Source organism: Manduca sexta, chromosome 11 (assembly GCF_014839805.1).
Source record: "Manduca sexta isolate Smith_Timp_Sample1 chromosome 11, JHU_Msex_v1.0, whole genome shotgun sequence".
Lineage (NCBI taxonomy): Eukaryota > Metazoa > Arthropoda > Insecta > Lepidoptera > Sphingidae > Manduca > Manduca sexta.
The window spans coordinates 2864653-2885470 of record NC_051125.1 but is presented as its reverse complement, the minus strand read 5'-3'; the positions used below and the strand labels follow the sequence as shown (position 1 = coordinate 2885470).

Here is a 20818-nt window from a genome sequence, read left to right as displayed (position 1 = left end):
ATTTTTTGAGAAAATATATTATAGTCATAAAAAAACAAAACATTGTAGGGTAAGGAAAGACTACTCTAGAAATTCTTACCGAATTACCAGTATAAACATTGACATTTGTAAACACGAGGCTCGCGGCTTCTCTCGCGTGAAAGGTCTTTACGTTAAAAAGTGTCTAAAAACCATATATCCATTCAAATTGCTACCGGTATGATATCGTGGCATCTATTTAAAAAAATGATTAAAAATTCCCTTATATCCCATGGGAGCAAATTATCGGGATAAAAGTAGCCTAAACGTTAATTCAGGACAAGATCTATCCGTATATCAAATTTTATCCAAATCCGTTCACCAATTGTTGCGTTTATTTCTAAAAAACATCGAAACATAAACGAAAACTTCCGCATTATATTATATGTAAGATAAGAAGTAGATAAGATTTTAATTATAATTGGTTTGAAAGAAACAAGCAACAATAACCTTAATGTTCGTATGTCGTTATGTAAAATAAATGTTTACGTTTGTAAGTAGGCAACAAGGATCCGATAAATCAATAGCTCCTAAGTAAACTGTCGTATCTGAAAAAATAGCGTTTTTCACTTTCTAGCGTTTTGATATATAGGTATTGTTTACTACCAAAATTCATTAAAAAAAACTTTTGAAAATACGATATTTTATAATTTAATATTTTTCAGATACTATGGTTTACGTAGGAGCTATCGAAACGTTAAAAAAAATAATAAGACAGAAAAAAATTGTCTTTAGAAAATAAATTCTTGATCACTTATACTGTAATGTTTTAATCTGGTGTTTCATTATATATTTCTTAAGAAGTTATACTATATCCCTAATGACTAATATAATGTTACAGAAAATTGTGGTTCGAAATACGTCCATACTATTTGTCAAAATAATTTGTTCAGTGAATTAACATCAGTAGTTAAAGTAGTTTTATGATTTCTGTGTACCGACAAATTCTGAAATACCAATAATTAACAGTGACAAATATATAAATAAATCTCTCCTAGCCGAACTTCGGGCACAGCGGGAAATCTCAACGGATATCAACCAGGAACACAGGGGATATAGTGCACAAGTGTGTGCGGAATACACAGGTGCACTCTCTGTTCCTTCATCCTCATAGCCCAGTCAAAACGTAATCCGACATGACCAGAGAAAGATCAGGCTCAGGGCCAATGCCTTTACGTGCTCTTTGATGCATGAGGGTTTCACACCGCCAGCTTCCAGACTCTGAACTGCAACTGAGTAATTTTGAAATGGAAAAATCCAGTCATAATGTTTTTGGCCTGACCGGAATTAAACCTGAGGCCTCCGCGCGGTACACGTACCCATACAACGTACACGATACAACTACGCCATCATCATTGACAGTAGCTTATTAGATTTATAAGAAAACCTTTATTTATCTTTCAAAATAACAAAATTAGCTCAGCACGACCAATTTGATCGATATTAAACATTAGTTTTTTAATGAAATTCACGACATCTAGCTTCAAATATATGAACTAGCGTCTACGAGCAATTTCTAAAGTTAGAACCAGGTTTATGGTAGAGTAGATGCCAATATATAATTGATAACAAACTGTGCAATACAATAATCGATCGTAAAATCTTAATGAAGAACGCGGTGGGACAAACGGTTCCTAAAATAGTTGTGGGACCAACCAGCATTATAAAATACGTAATAAATAATTTTGAAGCAAGTAAACATTGCAAGGTACAAATTGTAAGTTTCTTATTTCGTAATTGTCGCCTGCGATGACCACGAAGAAAAAAAAAGTAAGAAAACTTACGAACCTGAAAACTCTCCATAATAATTTCAAAGATATTTAAATTTAGAACTATTGCAATCGATGATTAAAATGATTCTAAGTAAACTCTATATTCGAAACAATTAAAAAATTAAACCGTAAATCGATATATTCAAATCGATTATAACTTATAATCGATCAGTATTCTGTTGCCGCACCTAAATCTAATATTAGTAACCATCAAATTGCGTCTTCAGTACAATCAATATACAGGAAAAATATTCAACACGCATGTTACGACAGTGTGTGTGAAAGATTTCGTAGAAAAAAATGTACTGCGATTTACCAATTTTGAGAAGATGCTGTTGTTGTTTACCATTAAGGCCGGGATTACTAGTGTGGGGGTATCTTAGACTGGTGAGTTCAAATACCTACTTAAATCATCTCATAATAGTTATTTATTACATTAGAACATAGACTTTTTGTATGTCATCGTCACTCTATATTGAAAATAATGCTTATGGTGAACAAGCAGAGGCGGAAATTGGCGAATAAAAAACACACACGACGTTATTAAAATCGAGGACGTTTGTTTTTGCTCCCGACGAGGGCCTCGCGCTGGTTATGCCCGCCACTGTAAACAAGTATAATACCGCCTTAGAAAACAACGCCATCTAGCGGAAAGCTGGTGTAACATTGGAACACACTTTTCGATATTAAAAAATTCATAAACTATTAAACGTTTTAATGAGACTTACAAAAAACGTATAAATAGACATTTACGGTTTTGGACTTAATCGTCAATTGCCTGCTTAATATCGCAAGTAATAATTGAAATTAATCTTCTTCCTCTTCAGAACAAATATTTTATAAATTTACAATGTTCTAACGATTTAAATGTTTACCGATATTATGTATACTCTATACTCTTAGAAACGGACAGTTCAGTTTATTCATTTACAAATTAATTCATTATGTTTCCAATCTATCTATACTAATATTTTATAAAGCTGATTGCTGAAGAGTTTGTTAGTTTAAACGCTTTTTATTCCGGGAAAATATACAGCGGGATTTGTATTCCGGAAAATCTTTTACACTGGCGGAGCCGTGAGCAATAGAAAATAATAAAAATTCGGTTAAAATTTACATAAAATCTCAAACTTTTAATTCCAAATTCTATAATCAAATTGATAAAATCATAATGATATTCATATTTCGAATGTGTGTATATTTTTTTTTTTATTTCAGGCAGCAGCTACGGTGTTAATTTTCATTGTATCTATAATCCTGTCTGAGAGTGTCAGGAATCTTTGTCACTATATTACGTCATACATCACATCGTGTGTGGTGATGTGGTGTTTGCTGCTCGCAGTAGCTATTATGGATGCAATATTTCAATTCATTTTGCTATTAGCGGCACATACGGTAAGTCTTCATAGCAATAAAAACAGTTGGAGGTAATCAGATATTTGCACCTGACAGTATTTATTTATTGGTTTTCAAAGAAAACATACAAGGAATAATGAGAAACATAAAATAAAGTAAATTACATAGCCCACGACTTAATTAAGTTTCCACAATTAGTTAGCTTTTTGAACACAAAACTGAAAACTTATTATAATTTAGATTTACAAAGAGTACGGAATAATTCTAAGGCCAGGGAGAGTTGAGTAATGAATTTGACTCCCTGTCCATCACAGACAAATCCGCCATCAGGAGCAGTCACATCCCAAATTATAGATATAAAAAAAGCACTTAAAATTCTAAATATAACAGTATAGCGACCACCGTTTGGAATATAGCGAAACAGCCGCCCGAATGGTAATGGCATCGACGCTGAAGATCGCATAATGGTATACTATGCATTATGATAAGAATTAATAATGTCAAATAAACTTTATTATCAGTCAAAAATCATTCAGGAGTAATCCATATTTCCATAGAATTGGGATTCTAATTTTAGTTTTCAATTTTTTTTTATAATTTTTTAGTTTTGCTCAAATATGACGTGCGCGTGAGTGTATTTAGCTTGAATAACCTGTCACTTATTATAATATCATAGTTCAAGTTTTATGTTTAGTTGTGTTAGTGTACATGGAAGGCAAGTCACCATGCATCAACTTACAGTGGCAAAGGGTCCATATAACCCGATTCCTGTCGGCTTCCCTTTGTGTAGAATTTATGTAAAAAATAATTGTCATTAGAACGATTTACAGACTGCATTAATGCATATCAGTACCTATATATGTCGTGTTCCCTTTCGACAAATTTCACCCTTCGCCACTGTCGACTTATATGATCAAGTTGTCAATTAATTAATGTAATAAAATAATAAATTATTTTCTTTCAGAAAAACACCAAACTAATGAAGTCGTATCTATGCTACAACATATTCATGTTTGCAGTATTTATCATAGTTTTTTTCCTGTTGTTTGTGTATTTAGTGGTCACTTTTGGCTCTCCTTATTATCTGTCAATTGATTGGCTATTAGAATGCTTTATAGTCGGAATCCTGAGTGCTGGTAAGTTATATTTTTATATTGAAGAGAGATATATCCCACGATAACCCAGGCTTATACTTACTCCAATTATACGATATTGTACTTTAAACCAAGATAACATAAATTTAAATTCGATATTCCTCTTTTCTTCTGAGAAGAAGAGATTGCTAAATATTATTTAATTTTTTTTACATGATACTAAAGGTCAATCTCTTTTTCAGTGCTACAGTTTTACATCATACTGTTGGTGAGGAGCGAAATTCGAAAACAGAGCAATGATGGTTACGTGACGTTCGGAAACCACGACGGCAACCCTAAATGTTTTATGTCTTTTGGCAACCCTACAGATACGACTCCAGATCTTCAACGACTTACAATACATGACGATGCCCACTGACCCTACACGCTAGGGTTGGCAGATTTTTATTCTGCAATGGCAGTGTTATTGCATTCATGACGTGAATGTCTTCAGAACTTGATGTGCTTTAAAATAAGGACTTTGTTTCATTTGTGTTACGTATATCGTTGTATCTAGATGTCATTTTAAATGAAATCCTATGGATAAGGATATAAATATAATTTTCGAATGTTCGTCCACTCTAAGTGAACTTCTTCTTCTTAGGGTTTTATATAAAAAGTCTAGATATAGCTACACATTACCAGTCTTACTTATAAAAAAATCGCAAAGTTATGTTTAAAACACAAATATACTCGATCAGCTGTGAGTCAAACCCGCCATCTTGCCTCTTAATAAGGTTAAAACTAGGAACCGGTGAGGTTTTTGACAGCTTTTTAAGCAATTCTTAACCACCTCTTAACGCTAAAACAAGTTTATAAGTAAGACTTTACATACTTAAGGTACTTAAATGTATCAATATTTTACCTTTAAATACTCTTTATGGTCAGATTACGTTCACTAGTTGTACTTAATATACTATATCGTTGTACGGCATTCAGCATCGCTAATGTGTTAATATTGCATTTTTTTTCGTTTCCATATCCATACCCCCTTATTCATCGACGTTATTTATCTAAGGACGGAGGAATGCTGTGATAACAAGTCTGTTTCGCAACTTTGTTTATCTGACAGCTAGCTGTTTGTTCAGCTTTGTTTATCTGACAGCCAATTAGATTCAAGTCCTAGCTCAATATTAGCCAATCGCAACGGCTCTATGTCTACGCACTGCAAAGGCTGCCATGCCGTCAGCACTGAGAAACAGGCTTGTTATCACAGCAATGCTCCGTCCTTAGATAAATATCGTCTATGAATAAGGGGGATAGTCTTCAGTGTAAAATATAACCCCGAAAATTTAGAAAATACTAAAAAAGTATTACCACGAATGTAATTACCTCCCGTTGACGTATTACAGCGGATTTGCGCGGCATGGACCTCACTTCCTTTACCATAAGGTTCACTTTTCCGTGTTTAGAAGTTAGAAAGTGGAAACGGCAAGGAGGATGTGCCGTTTGTGTATTAAAAATGTAAATATATGAAATTTGTAATGATGTTTCTGTTATTGCTTGTTAAACCATAAATTTAATGTAAATAAAATTAACAAATAAGTATTTATTAACATTCGGGTTTTGCTTTCCTAAATCTTATACCAGTTTAAAACTCTGTAAGCATCGAAATATATTATGTACTAGGTAGATTTGGCATTCCGAACATTCACTGTGTTCAACTGAATTGAACTGCAATCCATTCAAACTGGCTTTAGTATGGTCAATATTGTCAGCTTGTGGTTGTGTACGGAATGGCGCTCATGATATAAGAATTCGAGTCTTGTACACCTGGATTTGAATAAAAAATATTAGTCAAATAAGTAAAGTTATTTGTTGTTTAAGTGAATAAATAGGTTATAACAATGACGTTTAGGTTGCCATTTTAGTTAAAATTTTGAACAAATAGTTTATATGGACGTCTATAGAATATACGCCAATGGCTGTAATATTTATGTTTATTATGACCACACGCGATAATTGCTGCATAGACTGAAATCGTAAACCTAGTCGTGTATTATTGTATATGTAGACAAATTTATATTCTCATTGCCATACCAAGGAGAGGGGAGAGATATCACGTATCATATTTGATGTATGTGTTTATAAGCATAATGCATTTCATATATTATTTATATTGTATACTTTTATTATGTTTATTGTGTGTGTATCTTTATATTTATGCTATTTATTTCTTTTTATATTTTATCATAATATTATAATTAATACACTTACCTATATTGTTTCATCTCTGTGTCATCCAAAGGTTGACTGGTTGATAATGTTTAGGCATAAAGTATGCCTTTGTACATGTATAAAAGTGTGTAAATTAATCAATAAATAAATATTATTACCGTTTGGATCTGTCATTATTTTTTCTTTTCACTTTTTATTAGCGTTTTCGTTTAGAGAAAAGTGTCTTGACTATAGGTGTTGCTGCCGACCCTAAACAACGCGAAACCCAGGGCGGATCAAAAAAACTTCCCCAGTTCGGCAGTTTATCAGATTCGTCGGTAAGGTTGTAAAAAATGGTCCTCCAAGGCACGCCAAGTTGCCGTCCGCCAGATAGTAAGTGATATTACCGCCCAAAATTAGTAGAATCACAAACCAATACCTTGAATTACAAAGTATTGTTTGTTATTCCACTGCGCTCGCCATCCTAAGACATGAGATGTTAAGTCTTATTATGTCCAGTAGTTATACTGGCTACAATGTCGTTCAAACTGGAACAACATTGACTACACACTGCTGTTAGGTAGCAGAAATAGATATTGCGGACTTTCCCAGGCGGACTCTCACATAAGGGAAGTGACCTACCAGTAAATTAGGCTAGTGTTGCTCGTAGGTTTGTCCACATGAAAAATATTTTACTATATAATTCGTACTATATTTTTTGTAGTATGACTGTCTTGGTGGCGTAGATGTACTGCGTGCGCGGTACGACAGCGCTCTGAGGTCGTGGTTTCGAATCCCGGGTCGGGCAAAGTGATATTTAGACTTTCTGCTCAGTATCAACCTGGAGTCTGGAATTTGTGCCCGATATGGCGGTAGGCTCGCCCCCTATCACATCATGGAACGGGACACACTTAGCGTAAACTGGGTGCCCTGGTTGTGCCTCTGCATACCCCTTCGAGGATAAATGCGTGATGTATGTGTGTGTGTATGTTTTTTTTTTTGTAGATATACAGGGCCCTTATTCTGTATGATAGTGTAAACGCGTAACGCGGCCGTGTCATGTTATCTTCGAGAAATGTGCGTGGAATGGTATTCTGTAAGTCAAATGTCTATAGTCCTCAACATGACGCGTTGAGTTACGTGCTTGTTACACACTATCAAAATAACGTGCGGGATAGAGAATAAGGCCCCAGTACAGGGGCCTTATTCTCTATCCCGCACGTTATTTTGACAGTGTGTAACAAGCACGTAACATAACGCATCATGTTTAGGACTATAGAAATTAGGCTTACAGAATACCATTCCACGCACATTTCTCGAAGATAACATGACACGGCCGCATTACGCGTTTACACTATCATACAGAATAAGGGCCCTGTAGCAATTCCAAATTTTATGACGCCAGCACAAATTTTGCATTAACAATATTAGTATGATAAGAAGTAAGATAAATTTATTTCTGGTTATCGTAAATGTTTTTGTAAATACAGTTACCAGTAACATCTCCGCTAACTCAAATTTCGCGAAAATAATGAACCAGTCTTATCTTGTTAATATTATTAATGCTAGTTTGAAAATGTTTGTATGTTAGAAGTAAACGGATTTGAACGAAATTTCGCACACGGTTAAACCATGTCCTGGATTAACTCAAGACTTTATGTCCCAGTAATTAGCTCCCATGGGGAATAATGGAATTTTTAGTCAGACTTTCTTAAATAAACTAGCATTTGCTCGCGGCTTTGCCCGCGTGAATGAGTTTTCCGGGTTGGAAAATAGCCTAAAACATATATTTTCTCGGGATAGAAAGGAGCCTAAAACCTTCCCAGGGTCTTAAACTATCTCCATACCAAATTTCATAAAATATCCGTTCAGTAGCTTATGAGAAAATCGATCACATACACACAGATAGAAAAGGGGACTTTGTTTTATTATATGTATAGATGGAGCTGACGTCGTGCAGTGTTTTGGGAACTTTTGTAGCGAGTAACTATTCACGCGAGCGAAGTCGCGAGCAACGTCTATATAAATTAATTTATATTGCTTTCCTATTGTTATTGTGGTGCCATAATGTGCGATATCATTTTGTAGTCGGTATTTTGAATTAGGTTAATAGACTGGTTAACTTTTAATTACTTAGAAGTATGATAATATATTAGTAAGAATTTAGAAGGAAAATACAATTAGGTTAAACAAACGCTGTACTTTGATCGCCTTTGGGTTTAATACGAACTGGCATTTTATTGTTATTGTAACATATCTGTAAGCTCACGCGTTATTCCCGTCGGGGTTGACAAGGGTGCAACTTATATATCCAATAATACAGCTAACGCACTACGTATTTCAATTCGCCTTACACCGCTGCTTAACAAAAATACACTTTAATAACACAACACTACAATCGAATACACTTTAAACGAAGTTTCACATTTAGTACATAAACGATTTGAAGCTGCGCTGCTGACGCATTAGCCAGCAGTCTCGTGCCGCTGTGCGCTCGCGCATCTCAATTCAGTGGGATATCAGCGTAACATAAAAATAGACGTAAACAAGCGTTTCGCGGTACATAAATATTGATATAGTTGGATATACCACACAAAACAATATCAGATGTATTTAAATCCACGATTCCACCACTGACTGATCAAAGTTATTCCACGAGTCAAGTTGTGCGTTCAATAAACAAAAATGTATTGTGAGTTACCGTTGTTGAAGAGATGCTGCTTCTGCCTGCCCTTGAGACCCGGCTTGATAGCGTGGGGATATATAAAAACAGTGAGTATTTTCATACAATCATTGACTTGATGTACGGATATGAAATGCGTTCATGGTTAAGGAAAACGATGCATTGAAATGCGAGTTGGGTATCGATAATTCTCAGAACTGCTCTCAATATTTGCGGAGTTGATTATGCCGTTTCTTTTTATTATAATTGTTTACACAAAAATACAATAGTTATACAATAATAGCATCTATCAAACCAGAGAGGTTTAATACTAGGACTTATAAGAGTGTACTATCGATGCAACTATTGGTACTTAGTATAATATACAGAAACTGTAACAATTATTTCATAGGGACAGGGTTTTAACTTAAAATTATAATTAGATGGTGTAATTTCCTCAATTGATTCCGTTGATTGTTATTGTTAAGGCATTCAAATACCTTTTACAACAACGTTTATTAATTTTATGGCCCTACTGCTAAGTGTTTTGGTACGCTGCTCTCTATTTAGAGCGACTTAGTATGCGCGTTCAAAAACAAAGAAATAAAGCGGAGTTCAATAATGAAACTAATGTACAATAATTTAGAATAGATATTTCTATTGAATATTTTTTAAAATGAATTGGTTTTTAATTTTATTTATAATTAATAAATATTTTATAATTTTAATGCATTTCACTGACTCACTATGATATGGTACTATGTCAATTTTTGCTTTAATTGCAAAAATGATATTAAAATTTTCATTTTGGTAAAAATTTGATTCGTGGTTATTAAAAATTATTTATTTATCTTCCGAGGTTATTAAAAAAATCACTGAAAAAGACTTAGAATTGTAGTATATTGAATTCAATTTGCACATCACCTAAAACCTTGTCATAATTAATCAGTGATATGTAGTACCAAAACTGAATCATTCACATTTTATTTTTAAACCAAAAAGTGTAGTAACTAATTATCTCTAAAAAAAGCTAACGAACAAAGGGTCGGTTGTTGATTAGTCAACACTGCGCATGATCACTAATTAACAAAAGGAAATTGTGGGTATGTTGATTTCGTAGCAGGAATTTGAAATGGAAGCCATTATTCTGGAACAGGCCATTCCTAGTATTCAACAAAGCTAGGATTTAAAAGTTCATGGATCACGAGACGACAAAATATTTTTGGACCTAATAAAAGGGATTTTGCTTGAAATTTAACAGTGTTTATCTTAAATAGTTACAAAAATCTATCACAATTATTAATTCCAGGATTTATTTCGTTTTCTCTTATATCTAGTACAGATTGAAATCTGATATTTATCAAGATATCTCCATATAAACCAGTAGTAGAGAAATCAATTATTACTTTATGTTCAGAAACAAAATAAAATTAAAATCTATATCAATCATGTAAGCATAAAAACATAATGACAGGCGAAAACTAAAAGAGAATAACAAGGTAAAATGAACTCACAATTTCAAACTAAATACTATTCATGTCACAAATGTATAAGCCGGCCAAACACAAAAGTCACTCTAATCTATGCCCCAAAATAAATGGTAATATAAATACTACATTAGTCTAATACGATAACTGTCAAATAAAGTCTACTTGATACTTGTAAAACAGGTCCTTCAAAACAGCAAGGGTTAGCAGGTACAGACGGCGACAAATTAAGATTGTCGATTCCACCATAACATTGAAAGTTAACTGTGATAAAGTTCGATGCACTGGACGAAACCAGTTTGATCCGTGACGTAAAGCCGAAGCGGATTCCATGTTCGACACTTTCGAACACGAAGAAAGGAGGAAATTATTTGCGCATATATTTAAAATTCGAACAACGTAAATCCCATGTATCGTATACACGGATTGACGTATATTCCATAGACACGAACGTCTATATAAACTATTTGTTCAAAATCTGAACTAAAATGGCAACCAAAACACTGTTATAACCTATGTATTCACTTGAACAATAAATAAATTTACTTATTTGACTAATATTTTTTATTCGCATCCAGGTTTACACTTACAATCGAGTTTTTATATTATGAGCGCCACTCCGTACATAACCACATGCTGTTAATGTTGAAATCATATTAAAGTCTGGTATACGGATTGCAGTACAGTTGATTCGAACCCAATGAGTGTGCGGAACGCCAGATCTAGGACATGTAGATCGATGTGGATAAAAAAACAAAATATGTAATACTAAGTGTTGCTAGCGTCTTCGCCCGTGTGAAAAGTCATTCCCGCCACAAAAGTCACTAAAAACTGTACGACGCTGGCACCATCTATTTGAAAAATTCCATTATTTCCAATGAGAGCAAATTAGTGGAATAATAAGTAGCCAATGTGTTAATTCAAGACATGGTCTACCCGTGTGCCAAATTTTATCAAAATACGTTCAGTTGTTTCTGCGTTTACTTGTATCAAACATTTTCACAAACTTTCGGATTCATAATATACACTCTTATGGCTTTTATCCCCGATAGACAAAGACGCAACTGGTTAACCCCGCCGAGTGTGTTCCGTTCCATGATGCCATAGGAAGCGAGCCTTTCGCCATATCGGGAACAAATTCTAGATTATGAGCTGATGCTGAACAGAAAAATCCAATATCACTGTACCCGACTCAGGAATCGAACCCAAGATCTAAGCACTGCAGTCGTACCGTAATACAACTACGCCACCGAGGCGAGTATTATGAATCACAAAGCAAATAATTTGAGGCATCTTCCTGTTATGTATACAATATTAATATAGGGCCGATTCTGCGTATATACGTTAGGAAATTCATGAGTAAATGATAGATAACAAGTAATATAATTGGGTAGTCGACTACTTTATTTATCAAAAATGATTGCTATGTATAGTTTTGCGGTAAAATAATATAATAAATAATCTACAAAGCTTTGAAAGTTTGCGGAAAATGTAGTTGTCAAATATCAAATAGCAAACTATGACGTCACTAAGTATCGCCGGCTATAACGCTGCGTGCGTTAGGAAGAGATAGAGAGATATTTCCACTACGCTCCCACTTTTGCTCACAACAATATTTCAATTGAATAACTGCTTTATTTTTCAACCAATTTTGATGATTGCACAGATTTTCTTTGTCATATTTTTTTTCTGTCACATAAATAATATACAAAATCAAACAGGAAATTACCCTATTGTCGGTGAGAATATTTTGCCGGTGCCGGTACGCTCCGAGCATGGCAGGAAACGTTTCCAAACCGCTATGCTCGGGTATGATACCCTGTTGATATGTCCTAGTACAGGGATGGCGAACGAATAGCACACGTGCCAGTGGTAACACGTGATATAATAATCCCAGCACGCGAATAATTCACTTCGCTTACCATCAGATGTAAAGCCACATGCCAAACCGCGACAAAAGACAAATAAAACAAACCCGTAGTCAGGTCATAAAGAGATAGATAAAACCGATCCTGGATGGCGCGTTACAGGCCATTTTTATTAAAAATTAATGGCACTGGAACCTCATAAAGGCTCGCCATCGCTGTTCTAGTGTTCTACCGTGCCTGATACGTTCATAGCACGATCATAGTCCGATCCGCATATGTGGGCGGAACCCCGGTAGTAACATGAGTGAACTAAATGTTTGTTGGTGGGCGGATACGCTATATTTTATATATGGCTAGATACCACTGTGCATATTGTAAAAGCCCGTCACACTGTAATTTTTGTATATGGGCAAAGTAAAATAGTCCCTATTTGTTCGTATATCCATTGTCTATACTTATTTTTACGAATCATATTCTGGGGTTAACCAGGTAACCTTCGTAATTTGTACACTGTAGTTAATCATTTGTTATGTTAACGTGCATGTTAGACATTGAAATAAAACTATTTCCCGGATTTCATTCCTCTCCGTGACCATGAAGGCTGCGAAGTTTTCGAAATGTCGGGAGAAAATTATAACATAAAAAAAAACCGCCTTCAAAAACTAAAAAAATAATTTAACATTACCTATATACTAGTTACCAATTTTGGAGTCAAATTTTGAAAATCGGTCCACAAATAGCGGAGTAATCGCGTAACAAATACACAAAAAAATACCGTCGAATTGAAAACCTCCTCCCTTTTTGAAGTCGGTTAAAAAGCAGCGATAAATTACAAAAAATAGTTTTATTTCTCTATACCTTACCCCGGGTTGAGAGTCATATAAGTTAATAAGTTTTTTTTTTGTTTCAGGTGGCAGCTATTGCATTCATAGGCCTGATGTGCATACTCTTAGATGAAAGCATAGAAAGGTCAAAGCGAGGTTATTACAGCTATACCAGTACAATCGTAATACAGTCGATAATACTTACTGTTACGATTGTGGATGCCGTGTTTAGTATTATATTTTTAGTAAGCGCACATAAGGTGAGGATTTTCATACAATTTTCATATAAGTGCATGTTTACCTATACAGGGTCATTTTGACATTGCGTTAATGAATGAAACCACATACTTACTAGTCTTTACTTCTAGTAACGTTGTGCCAATAATCCATGAATGACGAAAGTTTTCATCAAAAATATCGATTTTACTATTTTGACTTTTCGATCATTTGTAGTCTAGTGAAATGAAATGAAATGATTTACTTGATACTTAAAATGTTATAGATTATTTAGATTCCGTCAATATTAACTCTACCACCAGTTCGGAAAGCAGTTCTCACTAAGAAGAACGGGCAAGAAACTCTGGTTTAGCTCTTTTTAAAATCAGTTAAGGTAAAGATTACAGTGCATGATAAAGAGAGGAGAAAAAAAAAATACAATTGTTTTTTTGTTATTGTTTAGAGCAGTTCATTTAAGTATAGTAAAAATATGGTGGGCGTGTGAGTGTATTTCTGATTGAAAGTGTGATGTTACCGTTGCTACAAATTCTCTTAGAGTAGTAGTAGTGACATTAGAACGCATAAAAAATACTTTTTATTGATATTTATTTTGTTCGAAACACTTATTTATTTAAAATCTACGAGTCGAGTATTGTGAAGTGTTATTTTCATGAAGATAAGAATATGGTTTTATTTAGTAACGCAATGTCAAAATGACCTTGTATGTAACAGACTGCAATGTGGGGTCAAAACAAAAAAATTAACAACTTATTTGTCTGTATAACATCGCATTAGTATTCTAACTCTTATTGTATTATATATAAAGAATAAATAAAAAAAATTGCGCCGGTGTCTGCTGCTGTCTTAGTTATAACGATCGATATATGTAGGGATGCAATATCCAGCAAGTTTTTTAATAATCTTGGCCGGCCTGAAAGTCGAACCTACAACTTCCCAGTCCGCAGTCCATACACACTGCCCCTAAATCAAGAAGGTGTTAACTTTAAAATATGATAAATTCGAAATATAATCTTTTAGACTGCGTCGTCGGTGGCGTAAGTATTATGGTACTAGTGCAGTGCTGAAGTCTCGGGTTCGATCCCCGGGCCGGGCAAAGTGATATTGGGTTTTTCAATTAGTCACAGACTCCAAATTTGCATACCAGTATATAGGTATGTTAAATAATTTTTTAGTCTGAGGTGGATTCTAAAACAGAAACAGATGTAAATATAAATAGAATGTGATGGCTCCTTAGGAAGAAATAGTCACAGGATAGCGTTTCCAATGAAACGAAAATATAGAGAATCATATAACGTTAAAAATTACGAAAATGAAGTATTTGTTGAATTGCTCATAGATTATATAAATAATGTGTATAGCAATGAACGACTCAGTAGTAAGAGACAAAGCTCCTGCCTGGCCAATATTTGTTTCTTTTCTGTAGATCTGTAATGTAGACATTCAAGGGTGCCGCCAAGATTGTTTTTTGGGGGTCGCATCAACACCTACACACTACACTATATTATTATATAGACACTATATTATTTGAATTTGAACTATATTATTTGAATTTGAACTATATTATTTGAATTTGAACTATATTATTTGAATTTGAACTATATTATTTGAATTTGAACTATATTATTTGAATTTGAACTATATTATTTGAATTTGAACTATATTATTTGAATTTGAACTATATTATTTGAATTTGAACTATATTATTTGAATTTGAACTATATTATTTGAATTTGAACTATATTATTTGAATTTGAACTATATTATTTGAATTTCATGAAAAGACTTCATGATATTTCGTTAAGTCTTTTTTTCAAATTCAAATCGCGCGAGTTTTTCAAAATGCTATATCATAAAAAAACCTCTGTAGTCGATAGTTCCTATTGTTGCAGATTTATTCAGTGTCTTTTATTTTTGTAATATATTTCTGGGCAGGAGGATGCATGTGCATTTACTTGTATCCCCCTATCGGCGCCCATGTAGATATTCTTTGTGTGTTAACCACACACTCATTTTATTTCTCATAATTTCCTGCCCATATTTATGCAATGCACAGTACATTCTATATACATCTGTATGTTGCGGCGTGTTATTGTTTGATAACATTGACGTTCACAACATAGTTATCTTTAATACTATATTCCTAGAATGTATTTTCGCTTGAAAAGCAACGAGGAAACACAACACGTTCGTTTATGTTTGACGCAATTAATTGTTATTTATCGCTGTTGATTTCCAGTCGCCTTGGTCTAGCGAGTTGAGCTGTGAACTGAGAGGTTGAGGTTTCGATTTCCAAGTGGGGAACATAACATACTAGTTTTATAATAGGTTTCACTCATCATTAAAATTTACATACATCATGAGAAGGCCCATGTTCAGCAATGGACATCTTGGGGCTGATGATAATGATAATAATACACGCATCACGCATTTATCCTCGAAGGGGTATGCAGAGGAGCAACCAAGGGACCCACTTTTTGCCATGAGTGTTCCGTCGTGATGTGATAGGGAGTGAGCCTATCGCAACATGGGCACTAATTCCAGACACCGGGCTGATACTGAGCAGAAAAACCCAAATATCACTTCGCTTGCCCGGCATTCGAACCCAGGACCTCAGAGCTCTGCCGTACTGCGCAAACAGTACAACTACGCCGCCGAGGCAGTCATTCAAATAGATGGCCTATTATCTTTCCGGTCACAGTCCAAGCACTAAGAATAAACCCAAAATGACTAGACATGCCGGAGTTTGAACCGGAGGCCTTATTACAGCATACCAAATACTATAAAATTGTGTCTACGAGGCAATAAGATTTAAACTGTTTTTTGTTACAGAAACATGAACGATTGATGAAATCATGTTTATACTACCAAATATTCATATTTGTCGTTTCTAATTTAGCCTTCTCATTATACTTCATCTACATGTTGTATCTCATGGCGACGGCATACATTTTCCTTGGTGAAATATGGCTTGTACTATCTTTGACGATCGGGTTCATGAATGCTGGTAAGAATTAATGATTACTACTTTGTCTAGAGGCTACAGCTCCAAAGCCGTGATCAAATCTGAACAATGGTTTAATGATTTCTTATATTTACGCGAACGTTAGACATAATTAAACAATTTTTCGGATTTTATCGCGGTTTTAATATCTTAGTATTCTCCTCATGTTTCGAAGACTTTGCAGCCTTCATGGTCACGGGGAGGACTTTTACAAATACACAACATTTTTAACAGCTAAAATTTAAAAAAAATGTATATTTGTAAAATGTAGGTAGATATTGTAACTTTGATTTTGCGGATGACCAACACCTCAGTCCACCCTGTGACCATGAAGGCTGCAAAGTCTTTGAAACGTGGGGAGAAAACTAAAATATTAAAATCCGAAAAATAGTTTTCATTAAAATGGTTTTATTTTAATGTTATTATTTACATTGTAAATTCATTATTTAATACTTATTTTTCAGTGCTACAATTTTACCTCATCCTATTGGTGAGAAGTGTAGTTCAAAAACTGGGTAACGACTGCACCTTCCAATTTGAGAACAACGCTGTGGCAGCACAATGCCACATGAACACCGTGAACTTTGAAACATTCAACAACGTCGCTCCAACGAAGCAAGATAAGTTAGAACTGATCAAGGAAGAATATGCCCCGAGCAAAGTCTAGTCACAGTTACCATGTCATAAAATAAACAATAAAATGTGTAATGTATATGTGCCTTTTATTATTCAATGTTATAAGGATGAAATTATTAGTCATCCAGTCGTCGATATTAATATCATATTTAATATATTCAGCGGCGATAACTTCGTTGAGTGTGGAACGGACTGCTAAGACAAATGTCCGCAGGTTCAAAACCCAAGGGTACACATCTCTGACTTTTCTAAAATGATGTGTATATTCTTTGTGAATTATCACTTGCTTTAACGGTGAAGGAAAACATCATAAGGAAACCTGCAAACCTGAGAAGTTCTCTATAGGACTTTTGGGGATGTGTGAAGTCTACCAATCCGCAGTAGACCAGCGTGGTGGACTACCTAATCCCTCTCAGTAGTAGAGGAGGCCCGTGTCCAGCAGTAGGACAGTAAATAATACATCCCTGATATGTATATTAATAATATATTTTTAGCACACATTTTACTTACATTTTATCATATTGCACTCTGTAGTCTACATGAACTGCAATTACACTAAATCTCTCGCCCGTCTGTACGCGCAATGTGCTTATAACGGGATGCAAAGATCGCTACAAAATTTCAATGACGTTAGTACAAAAATTGCATTTAGCATCTTCTTCTTCTTTAAGTGCCTCTTCATAGTTGAAGGTTAGCCGTCAGCTTCTTGTATTTCTCTTTATCATTGACCAGGTGGAACAGGTTTTCAACGGAGGTGATACCGGTCCACTCCCGGATGTTTCTCAGCCACGATTTTTTCCTTCGTCCAGCGCGTCTCTTCCCCTCCACCTTGCCCATCATTATTAATTGTAGCAGCATATATCTTTCGTGCCTAAGCACATGACCGAGATATCCTATCTTGCGCTGTTTGATGGTTTGCACCATTTTTCGGGACATATTGACACGCTGGAGCACGGTATCATTCCTGACTTTTTGCGTCCAACTGATGCGCAACATGTGACGATAGCACCACATTTCAAATGCTTCTAAGCGTCTCGAAGTATCGTCTTTTAAAGTCCACGATTCGCAGCCGTACATGACAACAGGCCATATAATATAACACAGAAGTATCCTAACTCTAAGCGTTATTTTCAATTGACGACAACACAAAACTTTACTCATTTTATTGAAACAGGTGCGGGCAAGTTCTATCCGGGTCTTGATTTCTTGGTCGGAATCCCATGCTTCATTTACCCAGGCACCAAGATATTTGAATTTTCGTACTCGCTCTAGTTGCTTCCCAGCTATTGATATGTTAGAATTTAGATCTGGGTTTCTGGAGATTATCATCAGTTTCGTCTTGCTGGTGTTTATTGACAGACCGGCTTTTAGGCTACTCTCGTTAACCTTATCTACCTTTCCTTGCAAACCGCTTGCTGAAGATGCGATAACAACAGTATTGTCTGCGTACTGAAAGTTGTTAATGACCGTGCCGTTGATTTTTACTCCAGCTTCAAGGTCTTCAAGAGCTTCAGACATCACAGCCTCAGAGTAAATATTGAATGGCAATGGAGACATAATACATCCCTGCCGAACACCACGACAAATCTGAATTTCATCGGTGTCATCATTATCAACCCTTATTGTAGCTACTTGTTTTTCGTATAGATTACGGATAACCCTTACGTCTTTACCATCGAGACCAATATCAATTAAAAGGTCCATGAGTTGTAGATGTTTAACTCGATCGAATGCTTTTTCGTAGTCAATAAAGCATAGTAGAACGTCGGATTGCATGTCTCTGCATTTCTGTACTAGGGCGTTGAAGGCGAACAGAGCTTTTCGAGAAATTTTCGAGCATTTAGCGTACTATGGATATACTACATTTTGGATATTAAGAATGAAAATCTACACTATTATAGAAATCATACGAGTTTGTTTGTTTGTTTGAATGAGCTAATCTCATGAATTATAGGTTCAAATTTAAAAAATATTTCAATGTTGGAAAGCTCATTTATTGGGGAAGGCTATAGGGTGTATAAGATTACGCTATGACCAATAGGAGTGGAGCATCAATAAAAAATGTTGCAAAAACGAGGAAAACTGATTCCTGTTGAGACCTTCTTTTGCGTGCGTTCAGTAAATGGTTTAAGTTTCTATCCTGGGAGAATATATAGTGTGACTTTTAAACCAGAAAACTTTAACCCGGAAAAACTTTCTCACGCGGGCGCAGCGGCCGGCAAAAGCTACTTATTAAATAATTTTCGAAATCCCATAAATCGCAGTAAACGATAGACTGCGAAATTAGAGGCCTAGGATTCGATTTTCGGCTCAGGTATGTTCTGTGTTTCTTATAGTTCTTAAAACTAACATATTTTCATTGATTTACTTATAAAATATGCGATATAATTCTCTCGCGATCATAATGTGATCCGGCCTATTCAGCCAGACGCCGGTCGGCAGGTTCGGCAAACTCGCGCTAATACAAATTAAATAACCATAAAGTTATTTTGTAGATTTTTATATAGTTAAATACATAAAATAAATATTCGTATTTCGTACGAATACATACATACAAGGTCTTCTAAATTCACCTCTTTTCGGTTTAACAAAGCGACAATAATCAAATAAACAAAAAAAAATGATAATTTAAATTCAGAACTTTATGAATGCTATTATTGCGACTTGTTATTTTGGTTTATTGAAATAAAACTATTTTGGGGAGACTTTTGTGAAATGTAGGTAGATATTAACTTTGACTTTTCGCACATCCAAAACCTCAGTCCCCGCTGGCAGTCTTCAAAACGTCGGAATAAATAAGCATAATATTATAAACCGTGATAAGATTCGAAAAATAGCTTTGTTTCAATGTTTAATATTGGCGTAAACATTATTTTGCATTTATTTTGATAAGATTCAAAATTGCAATCCTCGCGAATCATAACTACAGTATTTGATAGTGGAGGGAGCTAGGTCTTTAATAAAAAAATAATATGAAAAGTGAGTAGGCACCGGTAAAAGCGGACGTACAGAACGACATAGTCGTGAAATAACGAACAAGCTCCTTAAATAAAGATTTTAAAAAATAAATAAATATTATCTACCCATATCACAATAAATTGAAATTGGAATTGCATAAAACTATGGGATTTGAAGGCTTTATCCATATCATAAGGACTGCCAAAGTACGCACTCCATACTCGAAAACACATTTCACCCTAATAGTTGGGGATAACGAATGCCACACAACGATATGTTTCATGACTGCGCACATTATCTTGAAACCCTTCATAGGAAACTGACACTTATAACTTATATTCGTAAGCTGTAGATTGCGAAAACTACGTTATTTTTTGTAGTTGACTATTGTTTGTTGTTACTATTAACCTGATTACTACTATTATAAATGGCTATTTTTATAAATATGTTTGAATGTTAGAAATGAAGACAACAACCGCTCCAAAAATTTAGGAGAGATTTTACACGCAAATAAACGAAATGCTGAACATAAAGACTATTTTTAATTTCGGAAAAATGCATATTGGAACTTTTTTACCGAAAAAGTAGCCCGAATAACACCTAGATGTAAGAGAAACTACAATTTTAATGCTCGCCTTAGAGTACGACAGTGGCGAAAGTAAAATTTTTCAAAAGGTAATTCAAGAAAAAATCTCTGGCTAATATATAG

General features: G+C 34.7%; 2 protein-coding genes across 2 annotated transcripts; both read left to right on the top strand.

Annotated features, from left to right (window-relative positions):
• Positions 1-1988: 1988 nt before the first annotated feature.
• LOC115454858 lies at positions 1989-4864 on the top strand. Its single transcript, XM_037437632.1, has 4 exons — positions 1989-2177; positions 3009-3185; positions 4111-4282; positions 4483-4864. Exons 1-4 carry the CDS (start codon positions 2091-2093, stop codon positions 4656-4658), a joined length of 612 nt encoding a protein of 203 aa, XP_037293529.1. The 5' UTR covers positions 1989-2090; the 3' UTR covers positions 4659-4864.
• Positions 4865-8899: 4035 nt separating this feature from the next.
• Positions 8900-17227, top strand: LOC115449227. Its single transcript, XM_030176972.2, has 4 exons — positions 8900-9208; positions 13364-13537; positions 16344-16518; positions 16980-17227. The coding sequence occupies exons 1-4, from the start codon at positions 9122-9124 to the stop codon at positions 17180-17182; spliced, it is 639 nt and encodes a 212-aa protein (XP_030032832.2). The 5' UTR covers positions 8900-9121; the 3' UTR covers positions 17183-17227.
• The last annotated feature ends 3591 nt before the right edge of the window (positions 17228-20818 follow it).

What these genes read in the sequence shown, in the direction of transcription:
- LOC115454858 (XM_037437632.1), top strand. Translation starts at nt 2,091, where the DNA reads ATGTACTGCGATTTACCAATTTTGAGAAGATGCTGTTGTTGTTTACCA. An exon ending in TGTGGGGGTATCTTAGACTG is followed by an intron (nt 2,178 to 3,008) that starts GTGAGTTCAAAT and finishes TTTTTATTTCAG; the next exon opens with GCAGCAGCTACGGTGTTAAT. An exon ending in AGTCGGAATCCTGAGTGCTG is followed by an intron (nt 4,283 to 4,482) that starts GTAAGTTATATT and finishes TCTCTTTTTCAG; the next exon opens with TGCTACAGTTTTACATCATA.
- LOC115449227 (XM_030176972.2), top strand. Translation starts at nt 9,122, where the DNA reads ATGTATTGTGAGTTACCGTTGTTGAAGAGATGCTGCTTCTGCCTGCCC. An exon ending in CGTGGGGATATATAAAAACA is followed by an intron (nt 9,209 to 13,363) that starts GTGAGTATTTTC and finishes TTTTTGTTTCAG; the next exon opens with GTGGCAGCTATTGCATTCAT. An exon ending in GATCGGGTTCATGAATGCTG is followed by an intron (nt 16,519 to 16,979) that starts GTAAGAATTAAT and finishes CTTATTTTTCAG; the next exon opens with TGCTACAATTTTACCTCATC.